The sequence below is a fragment of the Diachasmimorpha longicaudata genome, chromosome 1 (assembly GCF_034640455.1).
Source record: "Diachasmimorpha longicaudata isolate KC_UGA_2023 chromosome 1, iyDiaLong2, whole genome shotgun sequence".
Classification (NCBI taxonomy): Eukaryota; Metazoa; Arthropoda; class Insecta; order Hymenoptera; family Braconidae; genus Diachasmimorpha; species Diachasmimorpha longicaudata.
The window spans coordinates 10,744,273-10,759,192 of record NC_087225.1 but is presented as its reverse complement, the minus strand read 5'-3'; the positions used below and the strand labels follow the sequence as shown (position 1 = coordinate 10,759,192).

Sequence of the window (14,920 nt, the reverse complement as noted above, 5' to 3'; positions counted from 1 at the left end):
TCCGATAACACGAATGAATTAGAAACTCCACTTATTCGCTTAGGAAAAATAAAGGTCCTCTCAACTTTTATTAGCGTAAAAATTATGAAATCATTTATACATTATCGTTTTGGATTTCTCGGATTCATACCCAGCCAACGATTATGGCTATGAAAGGAATGAAATACTGCAACGAATTTCCGAAGAGATAAAAAATTGAAATTTCAATTAAAACATCGTCCAAACAATACAATTATATGCGATATTCAATAGGATAAAGTTTATAGATTTTAACTTTTCTATGAAAATTAATCGACATAAATGATGTAAAAGTATAAATTCGATATTTGATATCATAAGTAGTACAGTTAAATCATTCTAATGAATATTTAATTAATAATTTTGAAAAGCTACTGGTTCATACTTTATGATTGGCTGGGTATGAATCATCGATGCTTTTTTTTCATGTTTACAGTATCTCATTATCAACATTCTCACTGATACTTATTCTACACAACTTCCATAAATGAACGTCGAACCATTCAACGGATTCCCGATAACCATTTTCTAATCTTATTTACACTAGATCTCTCCATACTCATGATCTCGGAATCGTTAATTATAAATTTTGCGCTGTTTGGAATTGCGAGATTCGATGCTATATACTATTGAAAACATTAAACAAGTAGTGGAGTAATATAATCATTTGACGATTGATTCCTTGGATTTATAGATATTCTAAAAGAATTTCAAGAAATTCTTAATAAGAAGAATATCTATGAATTCCAAAAGAATATCAAGAAAGCCAAATATTCCACTCTCGCACCATTGCAAGAGAATTTCGTCGACTCCAGATTTTCTCTACTAACTTCACCCAAACACCTTGGCCAATGAAATGCATAAAACTTGGGAAATTCCTCCAATATGTGCATTTGTCTGAATCTACTAAAATTACAAAAAGAAAAAACAAAACTCTCTCACAGACATTGAATTATACGAGATAGCCTGATCAAGAATTAATAAATGACATGAGTCACATTTGAACTGCACTGGGATGTCACAGCCTCCTCCAACGTACAATCCAGCTTCCTGTAATTCGCTGTGCTCGGCCTCCTTCTTCCTCGACCACCTCGGGATTTTCTGCCCTCCAGGAGCATCGCGAAAATCTTGTGCTTATGATGGTAGGCAGCAAAGAGGCCGATACCGACGAGCCCGACGAGCATGAAATACCCAAAGAAGTGAGAGTCATCGTCAGGGGTTATACTGAGGGGCTTGGCAATGTTTTCAGATTGATCGGAGCGGTCCACGTTCTTTCCCTGGGTTTTTCCCGAATTTTGATGCGTTGGGTCTTCGTCCTCTGAAATGTACGAGTGATTGTGAAGAATTTTCAGGCACTCTTAAGCGTAATAATGTGGATATTGATAATGTTTATCTTACGCTAAATAAAAAACAGAAAACATTTTCATACAGACATCACAGCCTAAACTATCGCTCAGGAAGTATTCTAAATTCTGCAGAAACAGAAATACCTACCATTGAATTCCATATCACCCGGAGAGACCTCTTGGGGACCTGTAAAAATATTAAAATTAGCATCTATTGTGTAACAGAGACGAAAAAATTCAGTACAAATACACAAATACCACCGGATTCTCTAAGTTTCTGTAACATTCAACTACAAAGTTCCCACGAACCTCCTTTAAACTCCTCGTCTCCCTCCAATTGAACGCCTTCACCTTCCCCAGTATTCGCGGAGAGCGTGGATGCAGGCTTCTCCGTCTGCACCTGTCCCGAAGGTGTCACCTGACTCTTGGACTTGTCATCCGTCTTCGGCCCCTCCGTCTTGCCCTTTGCACTCGCGGCAGATGTATGCTGGGTCTGACTCGGAGAACCTTGATGCTCTCCCGCAGTTTTCTTCTCGTTATTCGCAGATTGATCCTTTACTTGAGAGGATGCAGGTTTAGTCTTCTCATCAGGCTTCGTCTCCACCGGCTTAACCCCAGCGTTCTGGGAATCCGCAGCAGCTGATTGATCCTTACTGAGAGCACTTCCTGTCCCTACCTTGTCACCACCTGAAGGTTTCTCATTCTCCTGAGGATTCGCCACTGGAGCCACAGGTTTTGACGCATTCATCCCCTTCATGCTCCCCTGAACATCATCAACTTTTCCTTCTTTCGTTTTCTGTTCTTCATTCTTCTTATTCTCTTCAGCTTTCTTAATCTCCGTGTCGATAGCTTGAATTACCAAACACAGTGGATTGATCTCTCGATCTCCCTTGGCGCAAATTCCAACACACGGTACACCTAGCTTCAGACGCGCCGACAAAATTTCAACAAATGACTTTGTCTTTTCCAGAGTTGCTGGAGAAATGGTCGCAAAAGTTTCGCACACACTGAAGATGGTAGAATTCTTAATATCGTCGGTTATTAGTTGATCAAAGGCTGATTTATTTTTCAATATCGGTATTTCAAGACCACGACTATCAGCATGACATATTTGAAAGGCCCTGTCGTATAGAGCCAGGCACAAAAACGTATCATAATTTCCTTCTAATTTGGCATTTTTTGCAGGAAATGCTAGATTATTACATGCTTTTACATACTCTGAGTCCAAAATTTCCTTTGCGGTTGAGCAAATGTTGGAGCTATTGCTCTGCATATCTGCGTTCATTACCGCCAGAATAGTGGGAGCAAGAGCAGCCCCAGAACTCTTGGAGCATTGGAAAACTAGCAGACATAATATGATTAACGCCTTGAAGATCATCGCGAATTAGTTAGATGTAGTTCTCTCCGATGAATTTGTTTGAAATTTGATTGCGGTTAGACAGACCTCGTCAGCATTCTTGGAACTCACGTCAACCCCGGAGTAGAACCGTTTTCTGATGAGAGGTAGAGAGTAACTGGTACCCGAGTTTATTTCTTCGCAGAGTTCACATTTGGTGATTAAAATTTTCAGTTTGGTCGACGGACTGAACGGGGTGAGAGGGTAACTAATATTTTTTATGAGGAAAATGCACACCCAGAAGTGATGATGCACCGGTCAGAAACTACAGAAAACAACTCATCCACTGGGAATATTGCCGGAGTTTCCACCTGGTGTGGAAAGCGGAGATTTAGGGGTAATAGAAATTTCTTGGTTATCGACAGTTGGCGCAGGGCCTGGGCAGTGGCGCCATCAAGAGATTTGAAATCGTGGGGCAACTTGTTTTTTCTAATAATTCGTTTATAATTTCTCGTTTCATTATTTCGGTATGTCCAGAATAATTTGTTATTTGTTATAATCAGAAGGCTGTCTCTCGATTTAAGTGAAATCATTTTATCCGAGGATATTAGGAAATTTTCACGAGATTTAATGAGAATTCTATTCATTTTTTTTGCATTGATTTAAAGGAAAAAATATGCAATATGTTTCTGCACAGGTATTTATTATTTAAAGAGAATTATTCACTTCGTAATTATTCTGTAAAAGGATTTGGACACAAATTTTCGAATCGGTTTTTCTTGAATTTTTATGAAGGTCTGAATTCAATAATTCAATAATTTATATAACTTCGAAAATACATTAACTAAAGTGGAGTCCAAAGTTATTAAGTAGCTCTCACTCCTTCGATAAGTAACTTCACACTACGAATGCGGGGGGACGAAAATCTAGATCAGCGGCTGTCAGAATATTTCAATAGAAAACCCCTTCACAACCCACATTTCCTACACAAAAAGAATGTCCACATTTCCTTCTGAGAAGATATACAAGAATTAAATAACACGCATCACCCGTAGCTAACTAATTAAGATGATCATTTGGGTTTGAACGACAACAACTAAATTGTTCTCCTAGAATTACCCAATAACATGGCGTAATGGCGTTTAAGCAGGGACACAACCACCATAGCAAAGCAATGAAGGTCTACCTATCGTTGAATTCCAAACGCCAGGTGAGTAGAGGGGATTGAATTGAGCTATTTCCTGTTACACTGAGGGGTGTGGCCGACAGCTTTCCAGGGATTAATCCCCTGACAGCCAATCATATCCAAGCGTAAGCTCCCACCATCGAGCTTTCGGTGGAATGTCAGCCCCTGGCGCTTATACCCCTCTTCTGGGATGTTGGCTAATTGCTTTCGGTTGCTTCAATATGTGGAATTAAATCCAAGGAGGGAGTCAAGACGTGGGGCTAGAGGAAATGTTAATGGGGATGGACATGCCTTCGTGGCGAATGATTGCTAAGAAAAATTTGCGAATTTTTCAAAATTCTATTGGATTGCTATTGAAAATTGTATTCGTTCTCCTCCAACTGTATTATATAAGTAAAAACTACGATTGTAGCATTTTAAAATAATAGTAATGATCACGAATAGCTTAACGAGTATTTTTCATAGAAATATTCGAGCGATAATGAAGTTTACGTTAGTGAGAGGGACTGTCTGATGTAAAAAGAAACTCAAGGACACATCTTATAAAGCGTTTGCAATTATCCGGATAAAATACTCCATGAAATTCTTTGTAATAAATTTCCCCAACGTAATAAGGGTGACTACCCGAGTCATTTGGGCGGATATCGAGCTCCAATAGAAATTCTTTCCACCGTCTTCACAAGTTACCTCACATCCCGCTCCCTGTATCCATTTAATTCAAACATTTGTCGGCAATTGCACCCCCTGGTTACCCTTAGGTTCGTGTTATTTAAAACCATTACTAGATTCCTAGTGAAAATTACAGACAGACAGACAGGATTATCCAAAATTGACTAGATTACTGCGTTTTCATCATTACTCCGATAACAAGGCATCATTGAATGGTGGTGATAAAATGGACTATTGAGTCAAGTACAGAATAAGAGCTCACATGCAGTTAATAATAATAACTACAAAATGTTTTAATTCCACAAAACGGTCACAGTTTCTGTCATTTGCATTGTTCACCCGATGAAAATTCGCGCGAAGGGAGACTTTTATCCGAGTGCTGACATTCATAAGCGAAATTAAATGTCAATTGCATTGAAAACCGAAATTTGACACAAAACATTCGCCTTTATTAACTGGAAATTTAACTCCCAAGGAAAGTTCCCGGACATATTGACGTTAATAAATAAGAGGACTCTCCCTAGCTTACAAAAACTTAAGACCCTCCTGTCGCGTTATTGTCTAGTTCCTCGCAATATACGAGGTAAAATACAGCGTACACTGATAATATAAGGCCTGAACATTTTATTCAAAGTAAATTTCTGAATTTATGGCTCAATCTCGACTTCATAATGGGTGAACCCAGAGGAACTTTCATTCTGGCAAGAGCTCGCGAGGGGAACATCCCGGGGATGTTCTATTTGTTATGTGCGTGGCCACCAACTTCCGAAACTCATCGAAATTCCGGCACTGCTAAATCTATCCCCCAATTATTGATCCCTAGGTGAATTTAATTTCGAGCTGCGCGACGCTAATTGAGATGTTGTATAAGAGAAGATAAAATAATAAAGGAAAATTGGATATGCTGCGTCATGGCGGTTTTTTTGGGAACCGGCGAGAAAAGCGGTCAAACTGATAACAGCATCAATATTCCCGGAACCTTGAAATGCCCAGAACTGGAGAAAAAATACAAATAAGACAATCTCCCCTCTCGTTCGACCACTTTGACAAATGCAAAGGAAACACCTGAAATCCACCAAAATCTCAACGTCTTACTATCACCGTTTTTCGCGGGGCCACGAAACACGCGGCCTCTTATGTTTTTCATAGTTACGCGGCTTCGGTAATTAAGCTTGAGCCTGGGGGGTTGCAAGCTCCTTAGAGGTTTTACTGAAATTCCCGCACGTCCCGTCAACGTCTAATGAGGGGATTGCGAGATGAAGTTTGGGGGAGGCGACGGGGGTTGTGGTGAATTTTCGGGTTTATGGATGCTAATGAGACTGCATGAAGTCATGAAAATTAATTGGCGAACTAAAAAAAAATTCTAGAGCTTGCACGATTATCTGACAAGCTTCACCATGCCCACTGCAAAGTATGAAAGAAAGAAAACAGTACCTAATCAGAATTTAATTGTCTAAAATGTTATTAACGTGCCCCGGAGCAGCTCAACGTGAATTTATCGTTAGTTTTATGAAATTAAAAAAATATTCCACCCAAAATTGACGGTTTTCTGATGCGATTTCCTCAAATGATAACTTTGTGATTCTGTAATTACTTGAGATGTTACTCTAATCACGAATAGGTACCTAATCACTACTTGAGAACTCTTCTCAAAGCTGTACCTTCTTAGAAACCTCACATCGTCTAAAACATCCTCAATCTCCGAAATCTCAAGCAAACCATCGCCAAAATTACCCCACCACCTAATTAACATTCCAAGTACCCCAAACATCAAGCAATCCTCTGAATCCCACTTGCCCCCCCCCCCTCCTCCTCCTCCTCCTTCACCATCCTAGAATACCTTATTAATGAGAACGTTCTTCCTTAGCCCGGGAAATAGAGAAGCAGTAGTTTCACAAAGGAAGTGTAAAAAGTACGAAAAAAAAACCTGATGTAACAGACTTCGCAGAAGCTACCCCGATTGCCCCCACCATGAGCGCGAACCCTGGGCGTGTCCCTGGCTACGGTAGATGGCGTACAACTGGCCAATGGGAATCAACGTTGCAGATTCGAGATGGAAACTGAAAAAATATTGACCGCACGATCATGCGGTCCATTTGGGGGTTGCGGAGGTGAACGCGGTGGAGTGATTGGGGGATGCCAAGGGTAAATAGCCCCTTGTCACGTACAGGATCATTAGCCAGTTATCCTCAGTGCTGAGCGGTGATAGCAGCCTGCCAACATCATTATCCAGTTACGTGCTGGACCTTGCGGATTTGTCGAAACATGTGATTTACTTGTAGACTTATGGGATGCATAAGCAGTGAAACAATTGTATCAAAATCGTTGACCAGTGCCAGTGCCAGTGCTTTCTCATTGATTGATTGAGTGAATCATACTGAAGATGATGGAGACATGTGATCCCTCGGCTCATGCATTTGCTGATGACTCGTCCGACCGCAGTGAGAGCAGTCATTTCGAACCTCAGAGAATTTATCAGGATTTTGAATCTTCTAAGAGTCTGACTGGCCTGAACCTGTCCGTCGGAAGACACAAGGATGACTCACTTGGAAAATCTAAAGAGAATCGACTGTCCGGCGATATTGCTAAACATCAGACACTTCGGTTTGAGGATTTTGCGGGTCATGATGGTGCTGTTTCCCTCAAAAGATCGAAGGATGTCAATTTTATATCGGATACCATATCTAGTTATCAGTTGGATAAGTCAAATGAGTCAGACACTTCTTTGGAGACTATTCATTCTAATAGATCCAAGGATGGAATCCCTAAGGACGGTGTGTACAACTTGATGAAGAACAAGAGGCAAAAGTACTTTCAAAACAGTTTGGAGAGGAGCGTCAAGGAGAGAAATTACATGTTAGACGGAGAATTCAAAGAGTACAATTTCTCGAAGAATTATAATCTCATGAAGGAGTTTCATTTGCCATTGGAGCACGCGAGAGACAATCATGTAGCCTCTTTGGGTATCGATAGACTTCCAAATGTTGCCCTTCTGGGGAACCCTCACATCCTAGACTCGCCGGATTTTCGTGGGGTTCCTATGCAGTCGAGGAGTCCGCAAAGTATGGAGTCTGCCATCGAAGGAATTCGACGATCGCATCTCCTAGGACAGATGGAATTGCCCACTCAGAACATGGCACATCGACAAGCGATGGATGCAGGACAGCACTCACATCATCAGCACCAACAACAACCACAAACAACTTCCTTCACTATTGACGCGATTCTAGGAAAGGGAAACCAGAGGGACAAACATCAAAGGAGTCAGCAGCAGCAGTATCGAAAGACCGGAAGACAGGAATGTAAGTGATATTTCAATTCGAATCCTTTTAATTCGTCTTTTGTTCTCAAGTCCTGATTGTCATTTCTTGTAGTCTCTTTCAAACTTCAATTCATAGAAAACTTTTAGATAAAAACATGCTAAATTTCACATAGAGAGTCGTCGGTTAATCCTCAGATTTGAATATCTAATGCAGGTCAGGACATCACCACGAAGATACCAACAACTTCATGTTCTCGTGTGAGTGATCCTGGTAACGTTGTATCTGGCAAAGCCAAACGAGTCAGAACGATATTTACAGCTGAACAGTTGGAGCGGCTGGAAGGTGAATTCGCTAGAACCCAGTACATGGTTGGACCGGAAAGACTGTACCTTGCCCACTCCCTGAGACTCACCGAGGCCCAGGTGAAAGTGTGGTTTCAGAATCGTAGGATAAAGTGGCGTAAAGTGCATCACGAGCAGCAAAGCCAGAGGGTTAACGAGCTCCGACAACGATCCCTTACTTCCTTGGACGAGGACGATTGTAAAGAGCCAAATGGTGGTGAATGGTGAAATTGTGAATGAACTTGTGCAATATTTTCTTTCATTTTCACACATTCAATGTAAGAAGCTATTGAACATGGTGGGATGCTGTATTTTGTGATGAACTTGATGATTGTTGGATTTTCGTGAAGCTAGAACTGATTATTGTGGATTGATATCTTTGAGTGCGTCATTAACACTATTTGTTCATCATCCTTGTTTGTTATTTGAGAAAAGGGTGACTACGTTGACCACCTAAGATGAACATTGGAGAAAGAACGAAAGGGAAGTACGTCCCACCCCGGAGGATTCCACCTTCCCCTCTGAAATTCGAACTAGACGATTCGATGGAATCTTCTGCACGATGGAAACCAAGAGTACGACAGGAAGTGGCAAACTACGATGACCGTATGGCAAAGTGAGTTCTAATGTTAATAAGCCACATAATTATTTCCATTATTATATGGATGCCATTTACACTATATTCATTTGGCGAATTACGATGAGTGTCCTCTCCATTATAGACAATATTTAGCGTCGATGGCAGAGCGAAGTCCTGTATGCACGCCAGCTGATGTTTACAAGCCTCGTAAACATCGGACATTGACTGGAAAATCAGCGAATATGTATGGACAAGCCATGAGCAATGATGATCTCTACAGGACGCACTCACGTGTGATATTCACTCGGGCGAAAAGTTCGGTCGATAGTCTGATTACTAGGAAGGATACGAGACGACAGAGAATTACTCCGGGGGCATTGAGCCTCATTGCTGATGAGGATGAAGAAGAAGAAGTGTCTGAAGCTGGTAAACATGAGGGGGGTTAGCAGAAATTATAGATTTATAAGAATTGGGGGAGATGAAGGGTGGTTGTGTGAGTGGGGGTGCACAACAGTCAGACGATGTTAATACTTATTTCGAGACTTAGGATCATCTTATCCTTAAGACTAGTGAACGTTTATGATGACTCTGCTGACCTCTCATTGTTGACTATAATAATTCCAACATACGTTTCCATTCTTTCCTACCTACTTTGCTTCTCTGACGATCTCATTTTTTCAGAATACAGTTGCGAGCCAAGAGCAAAGCCTTTCGAAGATGAAGAAGCAGATGATGAAATAGACTACGAATCCGACCAAAATGGCGATGATAATCTGGACCAAGTGAAGGACTACAGAAGATACTCCCAGAAGTCAGTAGAACCGGACACTCTTAAGCAGCAGTACAATGAGTGGCTGGAGCATAGGAGATCGAGGAATTTACGAGAAACAGATAAACCACAAGCTTTAAAACATCAACGACGGGGAAAATCGTGCGTAATGCCTGTTGAGGAACCTGCTGAGCATCAACCACAGCTAGTCGCAGTGCACAAGTGCAGTGAGTGCGGACAGACGGTGGACAGTCCAATCAAGCCCGAGATGAGGGGAGGGCGTGTCATGTACGATTTACCCGGATTTCCACGAGATTTTTCAGGTAATCTCATCAAATCCGGATGAGTTCTAACCACTTATTACAAATGATTAAATTTTTGGGGGTTTTAGAAAGGAAATTTTTGAAATTCCAAGATCCAAATAAGGAACTACCCTGTCCGAAGCCACGGAAACCCAAGGACATGCCAAGAAATCGTGAACAGAAGAAGTCAATGATCACTCAATCACCCTCAAAATTCGACACCTACTATGATGAATAATTCGATGACATCGAGAGAGTCACACTGCCAAGCATTCACCAAGAACAATTCCAAAATATTTTAATTTCATAAGCAACTGGATGGCAAAGTGGTACCAACGTCGGTTTCATTGAAAAAATTCCATCGAAAAGCTGACGGAAAAATTCTATTGGATTTCTATCGAATTTTGGAAGATTCTATTGAAAAAGTATTTTGTACTTCTGTGAACATTTTCTACAGGAATTCCACGATATAAATTTTGCAAGCCTCTCACACCGTGTTGAGTTTCTCTTCCAATAAAAGTAAGCCGGCCAAAAAATCTATTTTAGCAGGATTCCATCAATTTTTTCACTGAATAGAGCAATTAAAAAAATACCTGCAGATACGCTATGAAATTGTTCAATAAAATCGTCCAAAAGTTGACAAAGCTGTTCATAGAACTTCGACCGAAATTACGCTTTTCAATGGAACTTATTCGTACTCGACTTGTCATCACTAACCCCAGCCTCCTAAAATATTTTTGTAAATGTAATTCACCCTTCGTAAAAAATTGTCAATGGCCCTGTAAATACCCCGAACAAAACAAACTCTAGTTCCCTGGACAAGCAAAAATGAAAAAAAATTGATCCCCTGTATTAAAATTGTGAATTTCCCACGTAGTCTCTCACGTAAAAATCCCCTGTAAATAGATAAACTCACCAGCGCTATTCGTATGTATAAATAATCAAGAGAATAAATTTTCTCGTGTACAAATAAAATCAAGATCTGTACAAAAGTCATGGACTTCCCTCGTATTCCATTAAATGGAGGATGAATAAAAAATTCGTAAGATTAATCGAAGTGAACAATCCTCAAGCCCCCATATCCAGGAAGCTACACCCCCTTGTGGGAAGCTCCGCCCCAGTCACCCCTCAAGTGGAATAAGAGGGAGAAACAGTAGGGGATGAAAAGTGAGAAGGAAGGGAGAGCTGAACACCAGGACTTCAGGACCGGTTATCTCAACCCTCCCTCTCTCGTTGAGCATCGTCGTTGGCATCCGCGGCATTCCAATTAGCTCGCGAATCAAAAGAGCCCCACTGCCTTTGTGGGGCATCATCCCACCCTTTCTACTTTCTCCGAACCTCCCTCATCCCTTCGAAAACCCCTTCTCGTTTCACCTTATTCCCCTCGTCTATCCGATGTTCAATTCTGTATGTGGGCTTCGTTTTTTAGACTCTCTTGTCTACAGGCATCGGTTTTTCATGGAAATAAGAAGAAAAAGATTGTTTCGAATTTTTTTGGTGTGGGAGAACGAGATCGGGTTTTTCGATGGAGAACACTTCTTTACGGAGTTTTTATTGAATGTTTGGTATGCAAAGGTTACAAAGAGTGATTTAGGGGAGAATATGAGCTTTGAATGTATTTTTTCTTATTTCAGCAATAATATTTTTTTCATTCTTTAGTCTTGACTCTGAACAACAGGTTTGTTTATAGAAATGGGAGCGAAAAAAACTAAAATTTGGATTTTTTTTTTGTGTGAGAAGAGGATGTTCTCTTTGGATAGAAAATACTTGTTCATAGACTATATATTGGGTATTTGCGATTGGAGAGTTACAGAGAGCTTTCAAATAACTTATTCAATAGGTTGTGATATATTAGTTTCCTAATTAGACGAATTTCTAATTTTTATGTTCCATTCAGCGAGTGAAGCTCGTTTTTTGAACTTAATTTTTTTTTCAGTTGTCTGCATTTTTGGTTGATCATTTTAAATAAAAAGTTATTACTTCTTTGCTAGATATTGAGAAAAAATGAAAAAAAAATATCAATATGCAATGGCATTGAAGATTCGCGTTAATCATATAAACCGGAAAACTTTAATAAAAGCCAATTATTTCAATAGACGAATTGAATAATTATTCCTCGCCACTCGTCCTATCAAATTACCATCGTTATGATACCAGGGACTCTCCGAGCTGAAATTTTTATTAAAAAAATATATTCATCTCTTTCATCCCAAGCTTTCCATCCACTTCGTTAGATACTACCCCACTTTGTTTATCATTCGTGGATATTAAAATTGCTGCAATTGCGAGTAAAGAGTTTCCGGGGAGATATAAACATAGAATGCTAGTATTGTACATTATCCACAAGCAAAATATATATATTTTCGAGTGGAGGAATAAAAGGGGGAGCAGATAAAACCAGCGGGAAGCGTTTCATTCGCTCCGCCCAATTCCACGATAACCGCGGTTATTCGATGCCGGCATAACACCGTTAAATGTATAGTCAAAATATGGTGGGTGGAGGAGAATATGAAAGAGGGGCGAAGGGGGGAGGGGGCGAAAACAGGTAGACGATGGGTATTACAAAGAGGACGAAAGAGGGATGCTGAAATTAAAATGGGCGTTAAGAACCGCAGGCGTAATTTTATCCATAAAAAAAAAATTTTCAAACTCGATTATTAAAATTGAAATGAAGACTGAACTATTCTCCGGCTTTTAGTGGATATGAAAAACTGTTGAACAAAGTCAAAAAATCAAATTTTATATTTTGTACTAGAATTAGGAGTTATCCCCATTTGTTTGCAATAATTTAAACTAGCCGTTGTTATTCTGATTTAGATTTTGCCGGGTTTTTATTGAGATGGGAGAATTAGACATAAAGGCATGTCATCAATGTTTTGCATTATTTTTGGCAATTTGTTGCAAGCTTTGAAAACTATCGAAATCACGTAAAAAAATTGGAAAGAATGGGAAATAATTAGTCATTCAAATTTGATTTCGCACAGCGAGAAGAAAATTTGTTTGTTTTATCTTATGAATGTTCCTCTGCAAATTGAATCACGAATTTTTCCTTCGCAATGTTCGAATGTATTCTAATCATTTTTTTCCGGGGAGTTATAACTGAGAGCAGGGATGTATTCACAATAACCGAGTGATTTTACTGAAGGCTCTGCAATAATGCTGAGTAACTTTGTGGGCCATGATCAAAGAGCATTCCATACTCCAAAATATGTTGGCTGTATACCCTGGGCATTGGTATAACCACTTTTGCAGACGCATTCATATCAACAAAAGGATATTTACGAAACGAGAAATTCCGGAAAGAGTAATAATGCTCCTTCCCCGAAATTTTTCAACTATTTTTCTTCTCTATCTCTTGTGTTATGACAAGTGATGGAGCCCATTGGTCACCAGCATTATCGAGAAATTGTGGTATTTGGGATGACCCTATTGGATACGGTTTTACAGGCAACGAGATGGGCACCTGCCAGCTGCAACATTGGGAACACTTGCATGCCCCGCAAACACTAACCGTGACAGTGCGTCCATAACATCCGCCTCGTTGCACATGATACACGTGGGATGGGGTGCTCAATAGCCCTGTCATCTCATTCAAAAAGTAAGAATGTCGTTGCTCGTGTAGGGGTCGAGGGTTATTACATCAAAAGATTGTGGATAGGCGAAGGATTAATCGTTTTAACCAATGCTCCGCGTTATTTTTTCACTGTAGAACAATATAAAGTGCAAGAACTTGCCCCTAAGAGATCTTAATTGCCAATATCGAACCAAATAATATCTCTTATCCCCAAACTATGTGAGGAACAAAATCAGGAATATCTGGGTATACAATCAAAACACTCAATGAACATTTCTATTATCTAACAATTGGTTGGACTCGTAAATTTATTGACAAGCTAGGAGATATTCAATGATTACAATCGTAGTTTCATTGCAGAATCAAAAGGATGTAAAAGCGTGAAATATCATTCATTCGTATATCAACCTCGCGTTATTAAATTTAAAAAATCAACCCCTCAATTGCGCAAATAAAAATAATGTCCCCACATGCATAACGAGCCCCCCTCCCCCCCCAGCATCTCTAATAATGCACGTTACCCCCACCTCCCTTCACCCCTCTTAACCCCGTGGAAAAACCGTAACCCGTAGTTGTCGCAACCTGGATAAAAGGAGCCAAGCCTGCGTTCATCGCATTCATAACATCAGACGGGGTAATAAAAGTCATCCCGCTCTCTATGCTCCCCATCCTCCTTTCCAATGCCACCCCCAACCCCCCTAACGGGCACCCAGAGAACCGGGGAATCAAAAAGCGACACAAGTCTGCGGGGTGTGGGGTACAATGGGGTGAGAATGGGAGGAGAGAGCGATTATTGTCGAGCGACAGCGTGGAGGCACACAGAACAGCACACAACGCGCGATACCATTTTTATCGGATATCCAATTTCGGTCGTGACGCAAGGGAAATAAAAAAAAAACGAGGATGGGGAGCTGGCTTCGGAAATTTTCCATTTTTCCATACACGTGAAGTGGATATTGTAGGATAGGATGAATATGGCTCGTGTATAAAATCCAGTTACAAAGGCAAATAACGCTGTGTTTTTATTTTGATTTTTTTTATTCATTTTTGTAATGCTTGGGGAATAACGGAATGAATTGCGTCAGGAGGAAAGAACGAGGTGTATACGGATATGAATTGATTAGGAAGAGGGTTCAAATGATTAATGGAAATTTATAAATTTTCGGACTTGGAATGCGTTAAGGACATCCGTCTGTGTCGTAGTATCCAACACTAATGTCAATAAATGGGTGTTTCACGTTTGTCAATTTCGTATCCCAAATAGGCCATGAAAAGTGACAACTGATGAATAAAAAATGTGCGAAAAAAACATGAAATATCGAAAAGAGATCAGCTACTGTACTTTAAATATTAAAACCCTAGATTTTATCATTTATCACCGCTCAAAATAACCACTTAAGAATGATAAATTGAAAAAAAAATATTCTTTAACAACAAAAAATTTTTTTGAACCCTCTTTTATGATTATTTTTTCATGTTTTCTTTCGCAATTCCCGGCAAGGGACTTTGAGATCACTTGACGACCTCGGAAAATAT

The 14,920-nt window shown here is 40.1% G+C and overlaps 4 protein-coding genes across 12 annotated transcripts in view; 2 read left to right on the top strand and 2 right to left on the bottom strand.

The window, feature by feature from the left end:
- Positions 1 to 14,920, bottom strand: part of LOC135167414 (lachesin) — a 310,790-nt gene that overhangs the window by 292,836 nt on the left and 3,034 nt on the right. The gene's annotated exons all lie outside the window — the stretch shown is intronic.
- Positions 32 to 3,057, bottom strand: LOC135167409 (trans-Golgi network integral membrane protein 2-like). The gene is made up of 3 exons (XM_064130576.1): positions 1,674 to 3,057; positions 1,513 to 1,551; positions 32 to 1,336 (listed from the first exon to the last, which is right to left on the bottom strand). The coding sequence occupies exons 1-3, from the start codon at positions 2,740 to 2,742 to the stop codon at positions 996 to 998; spliced, it is 1,449 nt and encodes a 482-aa protein (XP_063986646.1). The 5' UTR covers positions 2,743 to 3,057; the 3' UTR covers positions 32 to 995.
- LOC135167469 (uncharacterized) lies at positions 6,629 to 9,017 on the top strand. Its single transcript, XM_064130700.1, has 3 exons — positions 6,629 to 7,857; positions 8,032 to 8,775; positions 8,882 to 9,017. The coding sequence occupies exons 1-2, from the start codon at positions 6,939 to 6,941 to the stop codon at positions 8,385 to 8,387; spliced, it is 1,275 nt and encodes a 424-aa protein (XP_063986770.1). The 5' UTR covers positions 6,629 to 6,938; the 3' UTR covers positions 8,388 to 8,775; positions 8,882 to 9,017.
- LOC135169389 (uncharacterized) lies at positions 8,618 to 10,793 on the top strand. The gene is made up of 4 exons (XM_064134384.1): positions 8,618 to 8,775; positions 8,882 to 9,165; positions 9,421 to 9,831; positions 9,900 to 10,793. The coding sequence occupies exons 1-4, from the start codon at positions 8,618 to 8,620 to the stop codon at positions 10,046 to 10,048; spliced, it is 1,002 nt and encodes a 333-aa protein (XP_063990454.1). The 3' UTR covers positions 10,049 to 10,793.